Source organism: Sus scrofa, chromosome 13, assembly GCF_000003025.6.
Source record: "Sus scrofa isolate TJ Tabasco breed Duroc chromosome 13, Sscrofa11.1, whole genome shotgun sequence".
NCBI classification, from domain to species: Eukaryota; Metazoa; Chordata; class Mammalia; order Artiodactyla; family Suidae; genus Sus; species Sus scrofa.
Window position 1 is genome coordinate 26,245,892 of NC_010455.5, and position 20,971 is coordinate 26,266,862.

The following is a 20,971-nucleotide window of genomic DNA, read 5'->3' on the forward strand; positions in this document are numbered from 1 at the left end:
ATCCCTTGGTTTCTTGGTCCAGCTAACCTTCAGACACCATTTCCTCCATGCCAGGCACTATGGTAAGCATTTTACACAACTGGACCCATTCTAGTCCTTCCTCCTAGCATCTCCGTGGGGTAGACATTGTCATTATCCACAGTACACAGAGGAGGAAGCTGAGGCAAAGAGAGGTGAGGCAACTTGCCCAAGGCCACACGGCTGGTGGGTGGAGAGCTGGGATGTGAATCCAAACAGTCTGGCTCTGGAGTCCTAACCTCTAGAGATGCTCCAAAATATTTAGAACACAAAGAGGGAGACAGGCTAACGGTTTTTTTTGGGGGGTGGGGTAATTAAAACTTTCAAAAGCCTACAAGCATCTGGACAAAACTGGAAAAAGCCTATAAGTGCAACAGTCACGCAAACTTTCATGAACTAAGGAAAAAAATGTGCCTGGAGTAAAATAAATCAAAGCCTCTGGCATTTGTTCAGAGCCAGTGCCTGGCATGTGGTGTTATATAAATGCTTGTTCGTTAAATAACAAATGAAAATCAGGCTGCTTGAGGAGAATGTAAAACAGCCCTGCAAGGCCTTTTTTGGGTTCTGTGTATCCAATATGGGTCAGTGTGGGTCTTTCTGGGGCATTTCAAGCCCTATGTTCAGGGCCAGAAAAAGTCTGATGACTCACTCACCTTGCTCTGCAAGACGAGGATTTGCTGAGCCCGACCCCTCCAGGAGCCAGGAGAGGACAGGAGCTGCTGGATGTTCACATCTTCCCCAACCTCACTGGTCAAAACCTGAAAAAGGTGGGGCCTTCAGTGTGGTTGGGAGAGAGGGCCCCACCAGAGCCCTAAAACTGCTGTATGTGCAGAGGCAGTGTAGGGTGTGTGGGCCTCTCAGAGGGCCCAGCCTCCACTTTGCATAACCTTCCCCCCAGTCTCAAAGGCTAGTTGACCGTGCTCCAAGAGCCGCTCTCCCTGGAAAAGCAGTAAACCCATCATCCCCAGCACTTCTTAGCGATGTTTGAGAGCAGACGAGGAACTGCTGACAATGCCCAGGTGGGGCCCCTTGGTCTTGACACATTCTGAGATGAGTGAACCACAAAGTTGACCAAAACCTGCTTCCTTAATTTGCTCACCTGTCACCCAGAACCGAGATCATTCTGGATGGCTACAGAGAGGGCATCATCACAAGGTCTTGCCCTCTGTACAGAGCAACAGACAAGGGGCCATGTCTGAGTGCAGCAAGGAGCGTGGTACCGAATGCCACTTGGGGATGTCTGATTCGAGAGCGCCCCAGATTTTAGCTGTTGGAAGGAGGTGTTCAGGCCCCACCTTGAGACTTTGAGGTGGGAACAACATGCCCCAGCTTGTGTCCTGGGCCCCTCTGCAGCCTGTCACGGAAACCCAATCTAGCGAACCAAGTCTCTGGTGCTTGTTTCCACAATAGAACTCTGTTTTGGAAATCTTGGCCAGTCTGAGTGGTTCCAGCAGGGAAGACAAATGCCAGAGAATTCACTATGTAAATAAAAATAAATAATGAACCAGCTGGGCCTGTGTCCCAAGTCTGAGTATTTTCCTTTGTAAAGGGGCCTTTAACACACAAACAACCTTTCCATTTTCTAATATTACAGCAGAGGGCAGGAGGAGGTCTTGGTAGGCTTCTAAGTCCAAGGTGGCTTATTAAGGAGATACCCAGCATTTTGTGGAGTGCACATAGCACAGGGAAGGCTTAAAGGGCTCTCCAGGGTGAACAGCACTGTCCTCCTTGGTCCAGGGTTGGGCAGGTACCACAAGGGCCATTATGCAGGGCCCTGCAGGCAGCCAGCAACCCCACTCACCAAGTAGGTCTGTTTCAAGGACTGGTGGAAGGAAGTTACTGGATCTGGAGCCTGACCCAGAACAAGCAGCACAATGTTCACGGGGCCAAGCTCTTGAATGGAAGCCATTGTCCCAGCCATACCCTTCCTAGCCCCAGCCCCAGACACACAAGAAGACCTGCACCCTGGGCCATATGGAAATACCTTCTGGGCTATCCGGAGCTCCTGCTTCACAGCCTGGATCTGGTTGCGGAGGTCACTCATCTTCAGGTTTGTAGCCGCCAGCCTGTCCTGCAAGACCTTCACCTCTGGGCTCTCCGGCTGGTTGGGAAAGACAGGAGAGAGAGGGGTCACTTGAAGTCTAAATAGTTGTAATAAGCATGGCCTCTGTTTATCCAAGTATGAGCAGATACCACGCTAAGTGCTCATAAGGAGCAACTCATTTCATCCTCACAACCCCTGTGAGGCAGGTTCTGTTGTCAGCCCATTTCAGATACAAAGCAGAGACTGGTGAGGGTGAGCCCCTTGGGTCAGGAAAGAGGAAGCATGGATGTGGATTCCAGCAGCCCAACTCTGGGGGCTGAGCCCTGTGCTCTAAGAGTTGTACACACGTGGATGCATGTGGTGGCCACAGACAGGGAGCATCTGGAGGAGGCTGTGGCTCCACACCTCCCAGATGCTTCCAGGGTGTGGACTCTCTCCTGTGCCCAGAGACAGGCATCACAGCAAATTCATCTTCACTCAGAATAAGGAGAGAGGAGTTCCCGTCGTGGCGCAGTGGTTAACGAATCCGACTAGGAACCATGAGGTTGCGGGTTCGGTCCCTGCCCTTGCTCAGTGGGTTAACGATCCGGCGTTGCCGTGAGCTGTGGTGTAGGTCGCAGACGCGGCTCGGATCCCACGTTGCTGTGGCTCTGGCGTAGGCCTGTGGCTACAGCTCCGATTCAACCCCTAGCCTGGGAACCTCCATATGCCGCGGGAGCGGCCCAAGAAATAGCAGCAACAACAACAAAAAGACAAAAAAAAAAAAAAAAAGAATAAGGAGAGAGCCAATTTGTTTACAGAGGGCAACCCTAGCTTGACAGGAAGACCACGACCATCCTCTCCTAGGATCATCAGACTGGGATTTGGGGTCCCTTTCCTAGCAATGAGCTCACTGCACAGAATAAGGAGCCAGTTTAATTCCCAAATACTCCATTTTTGTGGCTTGAAGAACTGCAGCAACCATGAAAACTTTACCTGCTGGAATTCTTATCAATGTCTTTTTTTAAAAAAAATGTTTCACTTAAACTATTTTGATGAGATGTTTCTCAAAGGCGCTCCCCATTTCCGTCTTCAGCAGAAGTTCCTGAGACTCATAGAACTTTAACATTAAAGGGACTTCAAGGTCAGTCTACTCAAACCCTTTCTATAAGTGATGAAAATAAGGTCCAGAGAAAGGAAATAACATGCCCTCAGGCATGCTGCTGGTTGGGGTGACAGAATTGGAATTAGAAGCTTGGTCCCTCCCTTCCACTGGCCAATTCTCCCAGTTTAAGCTGTTGTGGATACCTGGGCATCATGGCAACAGGAATATTGGTTTGTGGGATGAGTGTCCCATTAGGCATTGACATAAGACCATCTGCTTCTGTCCCAACGGACTAGGAGGATTGGACTTCTAGGAAGTAGGCTGGATACAGCAGTGACTTTCTGAACTTTCCTTGGTAGGCACAAGCAAGACCTGTGAATGCCAGTGTGAAAGACAGCTCCCAGGAGACCACAGAGACTCTGGCAGCCCTGCTGAAAACCCCTGGTCAAGGAAACTAAACTTGCACACTCATCTGATTTTCTCATCAGGAAATGGATACTTCCCTGTTCTGCTTCCTCACAGCACCACCAAGAGGCTAAATAGAGTAACCAATGTGAGCAGAATTTGCAAATGGAGAACTTATGTCAAACACAGATGCATTTTTTTTCATCTATTTCATATGGCTGCCTGTATCCCTTCTTACTGCTCATGGGGGCCTGACCTTTCCCCTCCTAAGGTGCTGCTTTGAATCTTCCCCGGGCTGGGAAACGACAGCCCCTGACTGTCAGATCTTTGGTGCCATGGACCCGCTGGCCCGATGGGTGATTCCGTGGGACTGTGAGAGCTTATGAGCATCCCACATGTCTGCTGCGACCCTGCTCAGAGCAGGGAAAGGGCACACTTATTGGACCTGGACCTGAAACCCAGGCAGTGACACCCCTCTCCAAGCCTTGTTTTCTCATCTGTGAAATGCAGGTATGTTATACCAGCCTCTGGGGTACTTGTGAGTGTCGATGAGATAATGCATATGAAGGGTGCTCTCTGGGGCAGATCCTGATAGAAGGAAGTGCCAGGAGGCCTAGCCTAGCTTGGGAGGGCAGCTGGCAAAGGGCTGAGGGCCAATGGTGTTCTGATGAAGGCATCACACCCTCTGCTCTGCCAGACCCCAGTCCTCCACTTCCCAGGCAGCTGGACCAACCTTACCTCCAAAACATTTCAGAGTTGTTTCTTCCCAGGGTGAGATTCCACAGGCTTTGTGGGGGACTCGGGCATGGGGACAGCCCTCCCCAACCCTGAGCTGTTTTCTCTGAGGGAATAACTAAAAAACCATCATTGGGGAGCAGATAGTATCAAGGCCACTCACACCACTGCCTCCTGAAGCCCCACATGGAGGGAAGGTGAATTGGGCCCCACTCTGGCATCTGCTTGGAGCTCTGGGCTGGAATGTGGAGTGAGCCTGTGGGCTCTGGAGTGTGGCCAGGGGTTGGGTCACCCTTATCGGCCTAAAGAGGGGGACATTGCTATTGTTCTCCCTCTGATCAGAAGATGCCTGGGAAGACACATGATCCTGAGGAATGGAGACTACAGCGTACCACCTACTCCTCCGCCAGAAATCTCTCAGGCTCCTCGCAGCCACAGAATGAGGTTGAAACTCCTGCTTCATCTGCCATTAAACCTCCCTCCACAGGCGACCCTCACCCCAGCTCTGTTTGGCTTACGTTCCTCTTTTCCCCTTTATGGGCCCTGGGCTGCAGCCAAACATTATCCAACTGACGCCAAACTTGCAAATCGAAAAGGAATATTGATGCTTCCCTGCTCTGAGCTTGCTCTGCATCTGCTGGAAGGGCTACCCCTATCTTCTTCTGCCTTAGGACGCCTTTGTTTATCTTACCTCCTGGCTGCCTCAGGTGGACCGTGTGCTCCCTCTGGAAACTCAGAGCCTGGAGGCTCTCTCTGGACACCCTCTTCCCCTCCTTCCTTCAGTATGGCCACTCATGTCCCCTCTTGGACCCTGCTGTGGACAGCGGCCCTGCCCAATTCTCTGTGTCACAGGGCTCAGAAAATCCTGGCAGGCTCAAGAAGTCACTGAACAAGCAGTTTCCATCCAGGGCAGCCCCAGTCAGAGACACAGATAAACCAGAGGCAGCTCAGCAGTGTACCTTGGAGCTGGGAAAGGCCCTAAAGGAGACTCAATCTAGCCCCTGCCGAGGGCAGAGTCCTGCCATTGCCTCCCCAGCAATGAAACAGGCCTACACAAGCGTAGCCTTCAGGAGACACGTTCACCCCTGGAACTTGAGTGGCCCATCACTATACACCAAGGACTGAATTCTCCAGACAGGCAGGAGGCAGCTTGACCCTGAGTTGTGGGAAACAAGGAAGGTGGGGTGGGAAAAGAGCACTGAACTGGGAGTCCTGCGGTTTGGATCCTGTATCACCAACTGGTCTGCCTTCTTCTTCTTCTTTTTTTTTTTGGTCTTTTTAGGGCTGCACCCATGGCATATGAAATTTCCCAGGCTAGGGGTTGAATCAGAGCTGCAGCTGCCAGCCTACGCCACAGCCACAATAGCATGGGATCCCAGCTGTGTCTGCGACCTACACCACAGCTCATGGCAATGCCAGATCATTAACCCACTGAGCAAAGCTAGGGATTGGACCTGCCTCAGGATATTCTCATGGATACTAGTCAGGTTTGTTACCGCTAAGCCATGACAGGAACACCCTGGCTTGGCTTCTTGCGAAAACCCCTAGGGAGGCCTCCTGTGATGTTTTTGAGACTGAGTTATTCACTGTCTGGCTTGGGCTCTGTGTCCCTCCCTGGTAGTCCAGTGGGTCAGACTGCCTTCCTTTCATGGGGCTGCAATTCCCATGCTCTAGTTTCATGGACACTTGCTGGTTTAGTAAAATGGAATCTTGGCAACAGCTCCCATTCCCAATAGTCACTTTAAGTGTAGATTTGGAGTTCCACAAAGGGAAGACTTCTCACAGTATTGACTGCCCCCCCAACACCAGGGTTCCATTGAGCAGCAGAGAGCTCCCCGGGATAAGGCAGAGGCTAGATGTCTCCCCAAAGAGGATGCTATAATGGACATCCTTTACAGCTGTGCTGAGAGCAGGAGGCCAGTTGGACTAGGCCTTCCCTCCTGGTACTGAAATTCTAGGAGTCCAGGGTCCTCAGGCCCCTCCTGACTGCCCTCTCTGGGGGCTGAATCAGAGAGTCAGACCCTCACGCACCTCTATGAGGGCTTTCCTGGCCTCAGACCAGGGATTTGGTCAGTGTTCCATGATGGCTACTGTGAGGATACTGCAGTGGTGGCACTGGCTCAGCAATGGGGTAGAGGTGGACCCCAGACAGAGGCACCTACATTCCCAGGGAAGAAGGGAGGCCCAGGCTCATGGCTGCCTTACATACTCCCACTTACAGAAGAGAATTCATACCAAGATTCTGTCTCCCATCTGGGCCCTCAGAGGCTTGGTTCCTGCGTCGGTGGCCCCCTTGGCTGGCAATCTGGCAAGGGCCGTCTGCAGCTGAAAAAGCAAACCTGGTACTTAATGTTTAATTCTGCTCAGCAATTGTGGCACCTGAGTGAAGTGCTCTGATGCTGCCGTTGAGCGTGTGATCACTAATCTCAGCGGTCTGTCCCTTCAGCTCACTTTAAGGACTATTAGTGGAAGAACTCTCCTTTGTAAGCCGCTCTGCGATGGGAAAGGGTTTACTTGTTGGCTCCAATCCCCAGTCACAGAGTAGATCAGCTCTAGGATTCATGAACAGCTTAATAAATAACAATCCTGCAGCCACGGTCTGCATCTAAAATAGTCTGGGAGATGGAGAGGAAAGGAATTGTGGACTTGATGTTACAGGTGAGGAGATAGCGTCAGAGACCCTGAGAAACCTGCTATGGCCTGGGGCCAAGCCAACAGACTATTTAACGGCTCCCTAACTGTCCTTCACACAAAGACCACCCCGGTCTAACAAAGCTGGGCGTGACCAGCTCTCCTACCTCTCTGACCTCATCTTGCTCCACTCTTGGCCACACTGGTCCCCTTTCAGGCCTTTATCCGTATTCAGGGCCTTTGCACCTGCTGGGCCCTCTGCATGGAGGGCCCTCCCCAACCCCTCCAAGTCTGGCCCCTTCTCATCTTCCAGGGACCCACGGTGCATGCCACCCCACCAAGGGCCCTCCATGTTGGTCTATCTCCAGAAAGGCAAGGACTAGACCTATTTTGCTCCCCACAGTGTCCCCAGGGCTTGGCACAGAGCCTGAGATGGTTTTCAAAAAATATGTTATAGAATAAAGAAGTTTTAATTCAATGCCAAGTTTAATGACTGAGGAAGATTTTGGAAAGCAGCAGAACTGGATTTGAAATCCAGCATGACCGCATGCTGTGTGACTTAAGAAAGCCTCTTAACCTCTGCCAGCCTCAGCTCCTCCAGCCACATAAGGAGAAGCTGTGTAGGTTCATTCTAGCTCCTGAGGGATGGTGAACTGCCAGGGCCATGCCCTTGCTTGACTGGAGGGATTTGTGATTAGCTGTAGAAGGGGAGGGGCAGCAGAAAGAGGAAGGTGTACAAAGTCAGATGAACTGGTAGAATGCTTCTGGCTCTAGCTTCAAATTAGCACGGATCCCTGTTAATTTATTCAACAATGTCTTTCTCGTGCTAACCACCTGCTGGGTACTGTTCTAAGCATTTTACAGTGTTAGATCATTTAATCCTCAGAAAACATTAGGGTGAGTGCCATTATTACTGCCATGTGACAGGTGGAGAAAACTGAGGCACAGAGAGTTTATAACTGGTTCAAAGTCACAACGCAAGTCAGTGGTGGAGCTGAGATCCACACTCAGGTGGTCAGGCTCCAGGCCTGCCTCCTCCCCACTAGGGGGGGCTGCCTCTCCACTGCCTGCATCCTCCTTGCTTCCTGACACTTTCCTCTCTCAGGTTATGACAGAGACCCCGAGAGATTCACTGCAAACACAAGCCCTTGGGAAGGACCCAGCGCATCTAAGTGGGTTCCCTCTCTGGAGGAGTGGTGTGGGGTACGGGGAGTCCCAGGGGCCCTGGTCCCTCACCTCCTGCTCTAGCTCCTGGATGCGGTTGCTCAGCTGCCTCACTCTGGTCTTCGCGCCCTCTGACTCTGCCATCAGCACCCGGTTCTTTTTGGACAGCTCAACAATTTTGGTGGCGATCACATCTCCAGCTGCACCAGCTGTCCCTAAAATGAGGGAAAACAATGAGATCAACTAAAAACAGAGGCCACACATCAAACAGGCTTGCTGCTGCTGGCCAGGACTAGGCAGTGATTTGAGCAACTAGGAGTAGCTGCCCTCACCACCCTGTGTCTGCAAGAGGATGAGGACACATCAGGAGAAAGAGTTCTCGGGGAAGGAAACCAAACCTGGAAGTACACATGGTAAGTTCTCTGGTTATGTTTTCCTCCCAGGACTCAAAAGCATTACAAATCCCAGAATCAGACATCAGAAAGAGGTCTAAGAGAAGCCCTCTCTAGTCCAAAGGGCAGGAAGTAGGGCTCAGAGGGAATGGGGAAAATCCTCTTTTTCCTTTTTCTTTTCCTTTTCTTTCTTTCTTTTCTTTTTTTTTTTTTTTTTGGTGGTCTTTTTAGAGCTGCACCCGTGGCATATGGAAGTTCCCAGGCTAGGGGCTGAAACGGAGCTATAGCTGCCGGCCTACACCACAGTCATAGCAACGTGGGATCTGAGCCACGTCTGTGACCTACACCACAGCTCATGGCAACACCGATCCTTAACCCACTGAGCAAGGCCAGGGGTCTAACCCACATCCTCACAGATACTAGTCGGTTTCATTAACCACTGAGCCATGACGGGAACTCCGAAAATCCTCTTTTTTTCTTATTCTCTCCCAACTCTGTCTCTAGACAAGCTCCAATCTTGAAGCTGCAACCACATAATAATAGAGGCAGCAGTGAATGGGCAAACAGAATGCTAAAATATTTGTGTAAATAGACTCTTTTTGCCTTAAGTTCTTTAAAATATGTATAATGGTTGAAAGCAAATATAATAGCATTGTCTGATAGGATTTTCAATCTATACAGATATAATACATATAAAAGCTATAATATAAGGGGGGAGGGTAAAGGGACCTATACGGTGGTAAAGTTTATTCATTCCATTTAAAGTGGTAAAATGTGAATTCTTCTTCTTCTTCTTTTTTTTGGGGGGGGGTCTTTTTAGGGCTGCACCCACGGCATATGGAGGTTCCCAGGCTAGGGGTCCAACTGGAGCTGTAGCCACCTCCTACACCACAGCTCACGGCAATGCTGGATCCTTAACCCACTGAGAGGCCAGGGATCAAACCTGTGTCCTTTTGGATGCTAGTCAGGTTGGTTAACCGCTGAGCCACAACGGGAACTCTGGTAAAATGTCCATTCTACTCAGGCCTTGAAAAGGTATGTATATTGTGACCACTAATGCAGTCACTAAAAATTATATGAAGAAATAGAAAAAACTCAATTAAACTAAAGCAAACACTAAAAATCCAGCCAAAGGAAAACCATTCTATCAGCTCTCAGCGGCCTGTCACTGTGGCCTGGTTTAAAAACATGAACTGGGCCAGTCAGACCTTTCTCTTCAAAACATGAAGCTGGACATCAGAAATGGGGACTTCAGAGCAAGGAATGGATTTAAGAGGTCCTGGGGGAGACTCAGGGTTGGCACTCAGATGAGGCCATGAGCAAACTGGCAGGGGCAGCAGGAGACAGAGGACCTGGGGCAAGCTGGGGAAGAAGGAGTAGCCCACAGGCCCAGTCCCCAGGACTCCATTGGGTGGGGAGGCATCTCCTATGCTCCCTCTGGAGCCCATCAGGTTCTCAACAGCCTTGCAAAAACTGCCTCTTCACATCTGAATCCTGAGCCAGGTTGAGTGTTGCCTTCTCTTCTGTTTTAGACAGAAAAAGGCCAAAAGTGGAGGGAAGCACAAGAGGCTACCAGAGGCCTTTAAGATACAGAATTCCCCTTCCTTTTTAATTCAGCATTAGTCCTCTGGGTGCACCCACCCTTAAAGGGATTTACTATCAAAGGCAGAGAGAACGCTGTGGCAGATGCCAAATGAGCCCTGTTGCCCTTTGTGATTGGTGACATTGACTTTGTGGTTTATTAGTCAGCTACCTGGGAATTACTCAATGGGCATATGTGGAACAGAGGCCAATCAGGGCCAGGTCCCCACCAGATCTTCAAGGCCACAGTTTAGGTCATAGCCACAGAGTCAGTGCAATGTCCAGCTCATACCCACAGGGCTGAGGTCATCCCCAGACCCACAAAGCCAAGGTTCCTAACAAACCCATGGGGTCAAGGTCTCTAGCAACAGAGCCAAGGTCCAACTTGGACCTGAAGGGCCAAGGTCCACTCTAGACACTGCTGGTCTCAGGACATTCCCCCCACCCCTTGAAGAGCTAACTTCCCCATCTTATCCACCCTTCCAGAACAGGAACAGCAAGTGGTATAGAGTAAACGCCTACTTCTACTGGGATTTTTTTCACATTCGTGATACAGCGTTTGAGCCAGAGCATCAAGATAGAATGGATGCCACTGGCCCACCAGGCCTGCAGCAAGCATCATGGAGAACTGTTGCCATGAGTCTCAGCTGGGTCACCCACACTGCCTGGAATACCTGCCTGCTGCCCCTGCTGTTCTTGTGCTCCCATTACCTGGCGTGCTGACCTACCTGGCTTGCTCCATTCCTCTACTCTCTCCCTCAATTCCAGGGCTCATATAGACAAGCCTGACCACAGCTGACCCTTGGCACTCTTTCTTGAGTACTGCCCTTTGGAACCTACTGTGTGTCCTGCCCCACAGGTTCTATAGCTGCTGGGCCAATTGACCAGGACTTCAGCACAGGGACTATCACAACAGGAGGCACTACCTGTGAAGGCGAATCTGTCCTCTTCTATCTTCTTTTTGAGGTGTTTGATTTCAAAATCCCTCTCCTTTAGCAGCTTATACAATCGCCCGTTCTCATCCACTGTTTCCCTGAGTTGATCCCGCAGCTGTTGGATCTCATCTTCAAGCACCCTGAAAGGCAAAGACAGAATCACAGGGAACCATGGGCAGTGGGCAGGCCTCCATGGCCCAGGTTTGTTGTGTGTGTTTGGGCACTAGGTAGATAAGAATTGGTCTGTACAAAATAGGAATGAGAAATTAAGGAAATCTCAATGACCAGATTTTTAATTTACTGTTCTCAAAACTGATGATAAGGACACACATGCAAGTGAAAGGAGAAAGAAGTTTTGAATAACATGGTTTACTACAGATTCAACAGAGCTATATGAAACACCCACTCAGAGAATTCATACTTCTTTCCAGCATCCATGGAACATACATAAAAATGTACTATAATATAGGCTTCAAAGGCAACCTTAGCAAATTCCAAATAATGGACATCATATAGACCATTTTCTTTAATGGCAATTGAATAAGATTAGAAATCAATACCAAGGAGTTCCCTGGTGGCACAGTGGGTTAAGGATCCACAGTTGTCACTGCTGTGGCTTGAGTTCAATTCCTGGCCCAGGAACTTGTGCATGCTGTGAGTGTGGTCAAAAGGAAAGAAAAGAAATCAATACTAAAAAAAGAGTTGAGGTAAAATAAAAAAAACCCCCAAATCCATCATATGCTTGGAACTTAAAAAAAAAAAAAAACCCACAAATTATTTATTGGTTAAAAAGAAATCATAGTGTGTGTTATGAAGCATTTAAACAGATTGACTATAGAAGCTATGAATAGCTTGTGAATAGCAGCTAAAGTAATAATTAGAAGGAAATTTATAGTTTTGGGGTTTTTTTTTTTTTTTTTGTCTTTTTGCCTTTTCTAGGCCGCGGCATATGGAGGTTCCCAGGCTAGGGGTCGAATCTAAGCTGTAGCTACCGGCCTACACCAGAGCCACAGCAACGCTGGATCCGAGCCGCGTCTGCAACCTACACCACAGCTCACAGCAACGCCGGATCCTTAACCCACTGAGCAAGGGCAGGGACCGAACCCGCAACCTCATGGTTCCTAGTCGGATTCGTTAACCACTGCGCCACAACGGGAACTCCAAAATTTATAGTTTTAATTGCATATACATACCAGAAGACCAAAATGAAATTTTCTAAGCCTTGAGACTGGGAATCTAGGTCTCAGGCAATCCAATAGGAAATCAGAACAAGTGGTTAGTTTTGTATGTTACATGTTGTCTTGCAAGGCTTTTTTCAGAACTTCAAAACATGAGAAACATGTGACTGATGGGTTTGTGATCACTTCTACTGTTAGGCACAGAACCAGCTCTCTAGGGACAGTTTCTCGGGAAGTAAATAAGTTATAGGTAAGAGTAATTATTAGCTAACAGCTATTATTAATCTTGGAATTGTTACTCTACCAATGGCTCAAGTCTCCACAAATTCCACTTTCTCTAACTTGAGGAAAGGTCATTTGGAAATAGGTCTGGGGTTAACGCTGAGCTAATATTTAGGAGCTATATGAATTTTTTCAATTATTGAGAAATCTTCATTTTTTCCTAATTAGCATTTTTCAGTAGAACATTTTGCAAATCAAGAAGCAAAAAAAAAAAAAAAAAAAAATAGAATGTGCAGATGGAGAAAATATACTCTGGGTAAAACCAGAAGCAAAAAGATAACTCAACAACTGCTATGATTTTTTTAGCAACATGACTAGCAAATAGTTCTGTATCAATGTAGACACCCGCTTCTAATAAGCAATAGAAATCAATATGCATCTATGTGACACTGTTACATTTAGAGCAAAATGAGAAGATTCTAGACTCTTTTCAACCTTTTCACCAACTGTATAAAAGCAAGGAATCCATCAAATTTTTCTTCTTTTATGTGTCTTTTTGTGTCAGGAAAAGGAAACTGGGTGCAAAAGAACAGCCCCAGATGAAATTGAAGCGGGAGTTCCCCTCGTGGCGCAGTGGTTAACGAATCCGACTAGGAACCATGAGGTTGCAGTTCGGTCCCTGCCCTTGCTCAGTGGGTTAACGATCTGGCGTTGCCCTGAGCTGTGGTGTAGGTTGCAGACGCGGCTTGGATCCCACGTTGCTGTGGCTCTGGCGTAGGCCAGTGGCTACAGCTCCGATTCGACCCCTAGCCTGGGAACCTCCATATGCCGCGGGAGCGGCCCAAAGAAATAGCAAAAACACACACACAAAAAAAAGAAAAAAGAAAAAGAAATTTGAAGTGGTGGTCATCTATGAATCATCAGAGCCAGCCAACGACTCCTCAAACATAAATATGTAGTTTTCATAAAAGACTACATAAGAACATTCAAGTGAATAAAGTACACCTTGACGAGTCTCAAAATTTCCATTTGACTTTAAATGTTTTTTGAAAACATTTTACATCAAATTATGTCCACTGGCACACAAACCTTCTATCAGATGCAAGTCTTCAGTAATAATCTCTGTGTCAAAACCTCTGTGTCTCAGCTGATAAACACACATCTACTCAACCTGACTGTCCAAGTGTAAGCAGTCATTCTCTCCCACCTTCCCTACCTTCTTGCAGCACTCCTGGGGGAGTTCAAGCTGGCATTTACCTCTGCTCAAAGCTGGTTTTTGAGTTCTGCTCCCCGGCTTGGAGGACGCTGAGGCCATCAGAGATCTCCAGGGGCTCTTTCTGGTCATTAACTCTGCTTTGGAGGCTCAGTTCTTTTTCCTTCCGTTTCTCCATCTGCTTCTGTAACCTTCTGTGCTGCATCTCCTGCATGGCCCTGAACTGGAGCCGCAAGGTGTCCTGGGAACCTTCATTCTCTGCCATCTTGCCCTCGGAGCAGGAAAGGAAGCCTGGGCTGAAGCAAAGCCTCCACCGCCCAGGTTTGTTGTATGTGTTTGGGCACCAGGTGGTAATAAGAATTGGTCTGCACAAAATAGGAATGAGAAATTAAGGAAATCTCAGTGACCAGATTTTTTTTTCTTTTTCTTTTTAGACTATTTAGGACCACACCCACAGCATATGGAAGTTCCCAGGCTAGGGGTCTAATCAGAGCTGTAGCTGCCAGCCTACACCACAGCCACAGCAATTCGGGATCCAAGCTGTGGCTGAACCTACACCACAGCTCACAGCAATGCCGGATCCTTAACCCACTGAGCGAGGCCAGGGATCCAACCTGCATCCTCATGGATACTAATCGGGTTTGTTAACCACTGAGGCATGACAGGAACTCCAGTGACCAGATTTTTAACACACTGTTCTCAAGACTGAATGATTAAGGACACTCACACAAGTGAGAGTGTAGCCTGACTACAGCCCCCAAGCCAGCAGTTTCCTGCTTAGCTTTGCATGTGTCCACTTGGAAACTTGGAAGACCCTCATTTCAGATCTAAAAGCCAAAGCTGAGCTGAGCTGAGAATCCCCCCCACCCATGGTGCCTGAATGTGCCACATGTCCTTGAATGGCATCAGATTATTCCCCATCACTCAGATTCAACGGTTGACTCTTTCCTGTCCCTAAAAGCAGTGGGTCTCAAATCTGGCTGCACATTACCATCTCCTAGGAGCTCCTAAAATATAACAATACGGAGGCACGTCCATGGACGAATTAAATCTCAGTTTCTAGGAATGGGAGCTCAGACATCATTATTGTTTTTAATCTAAGATATAATTTTAAATTGAATCATAATTTACATATAGTGAATAAGTCTGAGTGTAAAGCTTAATCAGTCTTTACATTGGTATGCACCCCTGTGGTGACCACTCAGGTCAGACCCACAGTATATGGAAGTTCCCAGGCTAGGGGTCAAATCAGAGCTACAGCTGCCAGCTTACGCCACAGCCACAGCAAGGGCGGAATCTGGGTGCATCCAAGACCTACACCACAGCTCAGGGCAACACTGGATCCCCAACCCACTGAGGGAGGCCAGGGATCCAACCTACATCCTCATGGATTCTAGTTGGATTTGTTTCTGCTGAGCCATGAAAGGAATTCCTAGAACAGGCTATCTCGTTCCCCCTTCACTCAGTCATCCCCCATATACTGACCTCGGCCTCTTTTTTTTTTTTTTTTTTTGTCTTTTTGCCTTTTCTAGGGCCATTCCTGTGGCATATGGAGGTTCTCAGGCTAGAGGTCTAATCAGAGCCGCCAGCCTACACCAGAGCCACAGTAACGCGGGATCGAGCTGTGTCTGTGAACACCACAGCTCACAGCAACACCGGATCCTTAACCCACTGAGGGAGGCCCGGGTTGAACCTGTGTCCTCATGGTTCCTAGTCGGATTCGTTAACCACTGCGCCTCGACGGGAAGTCCTGACCTCTGCCTTTAGAGGTGAGTTTTATGTGTCTTCTTTGTAATCAGCTCTATTGAAGTATAATTTACATACAAGAAAATACACCAATTTTATGTGTGCAGATGAGTTTTGACAAATAACATACACCTATGTAAAACACCACTATCAGCGTGATAGAACATTTTTACCATATCAAAAATTTCTTTTGTGCCCCTTTGTGCTCATTCCCCCTACTAGTCCCCATCCTAGGCAAATTCTGATATGCTTTTTTTTTCATGACAGTTTTGCCTTTTCTAAAATTTTATAGTCAGCCCTTCATATGGAGTCCATGGGTTCCACATCCACAGATTCAATCAAACCGAGTAAAAAATATCCCCTGCAAAAACAAAAACAAAAAATTCCAGAAAGTTCCAAAATGCAAAACTTGAATTTACCACATGCTGGCAACTATTTATGTAGCATTTACATTGTATTTACAACTATTTACATAGCATTCACATTGCATTAGGTATAATAAGTTACATAAAGATATTTAAAGTATATGGGAGGATGTGTGTAGGTTATGTGCAAATATAGCACCATTTTATACAATGGACTTTAGCATTCATGGGTTTTGTTATCCACAGAGATCCTAGAAGCAATACCCCTCAGGTACAGAGGTATAGCTGTAACTAGAGTCATACAGTCATACAAGTCAACAATAGGCAGACTTTTGTGTTGTTTTGTTTGCTTAGTACTGCCTTTCAGAGACTCATTCATGTTGTTGCATGTATCATTAGTTCATTCCTTTTTACTGCTGGGAACTATTCCATTGTATAGAAACAGCACAATTTGTTCACACATTCCCCTGTTACTAGACACCTAAAATGTTTCATTATGAATATTCATACACAAGAAAATATTTCTGTGAACGTATTTTTTATTTCAATTGAATAAATACCTAAAAGTGGACATGCCAAGTTTTATGGTAAATTTATGTTTAACTTTTTAAGAAACTGCTATATTTCCCCAGAGTGGCTATAGCTTTTTACATTCTGACCAGCAATGTATGAGAGTTTCAGTTGCTCCACATCCTTGCCAACATTTAGTATGATCTATCTAAATTTTAATCTTTCTACTGGGTATGTAATGCTATCTCAATGCGGTTTAATTTGCATTTCCCTGATGACAAATTATATTGAACAACTTTTCATATGTGTATTGGCCATTTGCATACCTTCTAACATGTCTATTCACATTTTTTACCCATTTTTAAAATGTTTTATTATTGAGTGGTCAGAGTTCCTTTCTGATCATCCATTCTGGATGTTTTGTATATTTTTGAATTTCACATGAATAGAATATTTAATAGAGCATGGACACAGGAATTTCTAAATGATCCCCACATGATTTTAAAGTTAGCTGGTGTTAAGCATCCTTCCCTTAAAACGAACTAAAGTCCCATTGTCTACCCACCATCCAGTTAGTCAAATATCTTGCTTCTCCATAAATGTCTTCAAATCTGTCTTCATATTTCTATTCCCACTGATACCACTCTCTTTATCATACTCATGGCCACCCCAGCTTCAAATCATTAAACTGAAGGTGATTTTGGGGACCCTCAAAGTGCAGGAACTCCTGGACCCCTCTGCTGAATGTGCCACAGCCACAGCCAGGTACCACAGGGTGTACCAAAAGACGGGAAACCCAGTAACTTAACTATCAGCCTCAATGTTGTAAATTCTGGCAAATCAGACTTTTTCTGTAAAGGGCAAGATAGTAAGTATTTTAGGCTTTGAGGGCCCTATGGTTTCTGTTGCAATTACTGTGCTTTGCCATTGTAGCAGAAGGCAGCCAAAGACTATGTAAATGAGTAGGTATGGCTGTGTCCCAATACAATTTTATTGTAGAAGCAGACAGTGAGCTGGATTTGGACTGTAGTTGAGATTGCTGACCCAATTTAGAGATCTTTCATATGAAAAGGTGTTTAGAGATTTAATAGAACTCTACTGAGCCTATTATTTGAAAATGTAACTAATACAGTTTAAAATTTACCCTGTGATTCCTTATTTTATTGTAAGAAGGCACAACCATATACTTTGTTTTCCAAACTAGGTGACTTTGGAGAGTGAAAGGAAGAGCTATTAACAATTGTTTTGGCTCAATAGCAAGTCAGGAGGGCAACTTGGGAGGCTGTCACCAGCAGGTAAGGCAGAGGTTCCCATGCCTATTGCACACTGGAACCACCCTGGGAGCTTTCCCTGCTTTCATCTTCTGAACTCCCTCTCCTCTGCCCTGGTTTATTTTTCTCCATCACACTTTTCACCATCTGACCTACAGCATATTTTACCTATTTATGATCGGTCTTCTCCCAATAGCATGAGAGCACACATCTGAATCTGTTTTGTCCATGGCTGTATCACAAACCTGTAACAGTACTTGGCACATGGTAGGTGCTCAGTAAATGCCTCTGGAACAAATGAATGAATTTGACTTTCCTTAGTCTAACCATCCTTGGTAATCAGTTGCTGTATCAGTGAACAGGCTATTCACAATTAATTGTAACAAATGCTTAACATAGTCTCCTAAAATGTCTCTCCATTACATTTGTGCCTTCTATCTGTGATGCTCTGGAGCACCAGGGTCGTGTTACTTGCATTGGACTTAAGTAGTAGAAGTGAGATACAGAGAGTTTCAAGAGTTAAGGCTGAGTAGAACCTCTGACATGTAAAGGGTTAAGAAGTTGTCACTCTCATCCTCACAACAAGAAAAAAGCTGAACAAACTAAAAATTAACAACTGTAAATCAGTGGAACTTAGATCCATCAGAGAATTGAGGTCACAGGGCAAACTGCTTCCCTCAAAACTGGAGAGACAGATGAATACAGAGAATCACAGTTTACGGGGAACAGAAGCCTACAGCTAGAACCAGAATTAGTAGGAAGAGTTTAAAGTGTAATTGATGAAATGTTGGAGGCTCAGTATGGACAAGCTTAAGCGTTTAAAACTCCAAGGGATCCAACCCTAGGGGGGCCCATTGCTTTCATCAATTTTATCTCCAGAAGCCTTACCAGATTCTCACTGTGAAAATCAGAGGAATATCCTCTCCTGTTTCTGGGCAGTGGGAGAGGAAAAGTAACCCTTATAGATTGGAAAGGAAAGCTGTAAACTGTATGATTCCAACCATATGACATTCTAGAAAAGGCAAAACTGTAAAATGATCAATGGTTGCCAGAGGCTGGGAAGAGGGAAGGAGGAAGGGACAGTGGAACACAGGGAGTTTGGGACAGTGGAACACAGGGAGTTTAGGGCAGTGAAACCATTCTGTGTGATACTTTAGTGGTGGACACCTGACATTACGCATTTGGCAAAACCCATAGAACTGTACAATACAAAAAGTGAACCCTACTGTAAACTGTGGACTTTTAAAGTTAATATATAGTATTATCAATAACAAATGTATCACGACAATGCAAGCTGCTCATCATGGAGGAAAGAGAGAAACACTGTTCAGTGTTTCTGAAAATCTAAAACTGCTCTAAAAAATGAAGTCCTATCAATTAATTTTTTTTTTTTTTAAGTTAAGGCTAAGACTGTAGGGAAGGAACTCACAGCTCAGGAAGGATTTAGAGCCATGGGATGAGGAGAGTACCACCTACCCACCTCTCTGGTACCTTCGGCGAAACAAATATCCCTCAGGCAGTTAAATGCTTAGGGAACCAGGACTGGTGAAGAAAGGCTGAGGGGACTTCCAGGCAAGAAACGTCCTTATCCTCATCAGTCTATCTTTTCCCTTTCCCTCTTCCTTTCTCTGCCCGCTTCCTACCCTTCTTTCCTCCTCCCTCGCCGCTCTTTTCACTGTTTTTGTCGAGTATTTCCAGCAACAGCCTAGGGTACTGGGGGTGGAGAAGAGCCGCTGAGAGGCCTACTGGTGCGCCCTCTACAGTGCAGGACAAGCTGCTCGACTGCCTGCCAGGCCAGCATCAGTGCAGGGGGACTCCGTTCTCCAAGTCCCTGTCCTGTGCGGTCTGGCCCTGGGGTTGGGAGATGGGGGTAGGGATGCCGCCTAGTGGAGTATTTCAGCGCCACCTTCAGTGTGGTGCAGGAGGGCTCCATAGCTGAGACCAGGAGGGGCGCTGGTCAGGCAGACCTCAGTTATTCTGACTATGCCACCTTTGTGACTCTGGGCAGGTGACTCACCCTCGGCTCCTCACAAACCCCTGTACCGCGCGGCACACGAATGTCTGCCTGGAGACGGAAGGAGGCTGTGCGTGAAGATTCACAGAACGAATGAAGGTGAGTCCTCTCCCTGCGTCCTCGCTCTGCGCCCAACAGGCAGTGAGTATCCGGCCCGCAGCAGCGCGCTCGGCCTCCAGCCAGCTTCTCTGGCTCCAGCCTGGCCCTTCTGCACTTTCCCTTGCACTTACAGCGGTCACTCCGCTGCTCCTTTCTGTGATTGCAGCAGCTTTGTCACCTCTTCTAGACGCCTTCTAGCGCTACCCTGGCAACCGTCACCAGGGAAACCAGCCACGCCGCTGCGTGACGTCATCACGAGTCTACGGCGGCCGAGAGGGCACACGGAATTCGGAAAGGTTTAGAGGTGCGGGTGGTCCCGGTTTGGCGGTAATTGAATGGGCGCGGTGGTACTTGCAAGAGGACGTCTTGTGTCTGAGACTTTAAAGTTGCCCAGTAGTTCGCTTCTGGAATGTGTTTTAAAAGTTTTGTGGGCCAAACGTTCTGCGCAGAGATGTTCATCCCGCAGTCCCGAGGGGGAATTAAAGTGAGTAATCCCACCATGAAATTTGACGTAGCCATTCGGACTGTCTTGGAAAATATAGAACAGTGTGGGGAAGAGGTTATTTTGCAACGGTGAGTGAAAAAGGCAGGACACAAAATAGTAACTGCTGAGTAAGTGAAGATGTGTTTTTTAAAACTAGGACCACAAACAAGACTGGGGAGTAATGCATAGAAATACTAAAAGTAAAAATGGTTATATTCGGGCGCTGGAATTGCAGTGCTGTGTTTTTATTTTTGCACTTAAGAGGTTTTAAAATATGGTGAACATGGTTTATTTTCATAGTGGAAAACACTTGTGTGTGCTTTAAAAAAGACACTTCCCAATTTAAGTCGCTACTATATTCAAGGCTATATGGAGTTGGGAGACAAATTTCTAGGAAAAGAGATCCAAGAAAGGTTTCCAAATATTTACCAAGGTCTTTATAATTTGAAAGTCTTTAGATATCTCATGGTTGTTTTTCTTTTTTACCTCATACGTTTATCCCATAGACATGTTTGAAGGTGAGGCACCAGACCACATTTTGCAGAACGCTAGTGCAATGTCACAACCAGAATATTGACGTTGATACAGTCCACCTATCTTACTATGATTTCCCTAATTTTACTTGTATTCATTTTGTGTATGTGTATGTGTTTGTGTGTGTTTAGTTCTGTACAGTTTTATCACATGTAAGTTTATGTATCCTCCAGCATCATCAAGATACTGCAACTTAAATCACAAGGATTCCTCTTTTTGGGCTTTTATGACCACACCCCCTTCTTACCTCCCCAGCCCCAAAGGCCCTAACCCCTGGTGACCCCCAATCTGTTCTCCATTTTTATTTTTCACACTTACACGGTACCATGTATCATGGTAGTGATTA

The 20,971-nt window shown here is 46.8% G+C and overlaps 1 protein-coding gene across 1 annotated transcript in view; it reads right to left on the reverse strand.

Moving 5' to 3' along the window:
* Window positions 1-19,808, reverse strand: part of CCDC13 (coiled-coil domain containing 13) — a 45,078-nt gene extending 25,270 nt beyond the window's left edge. The window contains 7 exon segments of the mRNA XM_013981522.2: window positions 672-776; window positions 2,003-2,119; window positions 6,522-6,611; window positions 8,154-8,296; window positions 10,981-11,129; window positions 13,647-13,967; window positions 19,512-19,808. Coding sequence (XP_013836976.2) covers window positions 672-776; window positions 2,003-2,119; window positions 6,522-6,611; window positions 8,154-8,296; window positions 10,981-11,129; window positions 13,647-13,867 — 825 coding nt within the window. The 5' untranslated portion in view covers window positions 13,868-13,967; window positions 19,512-19,808.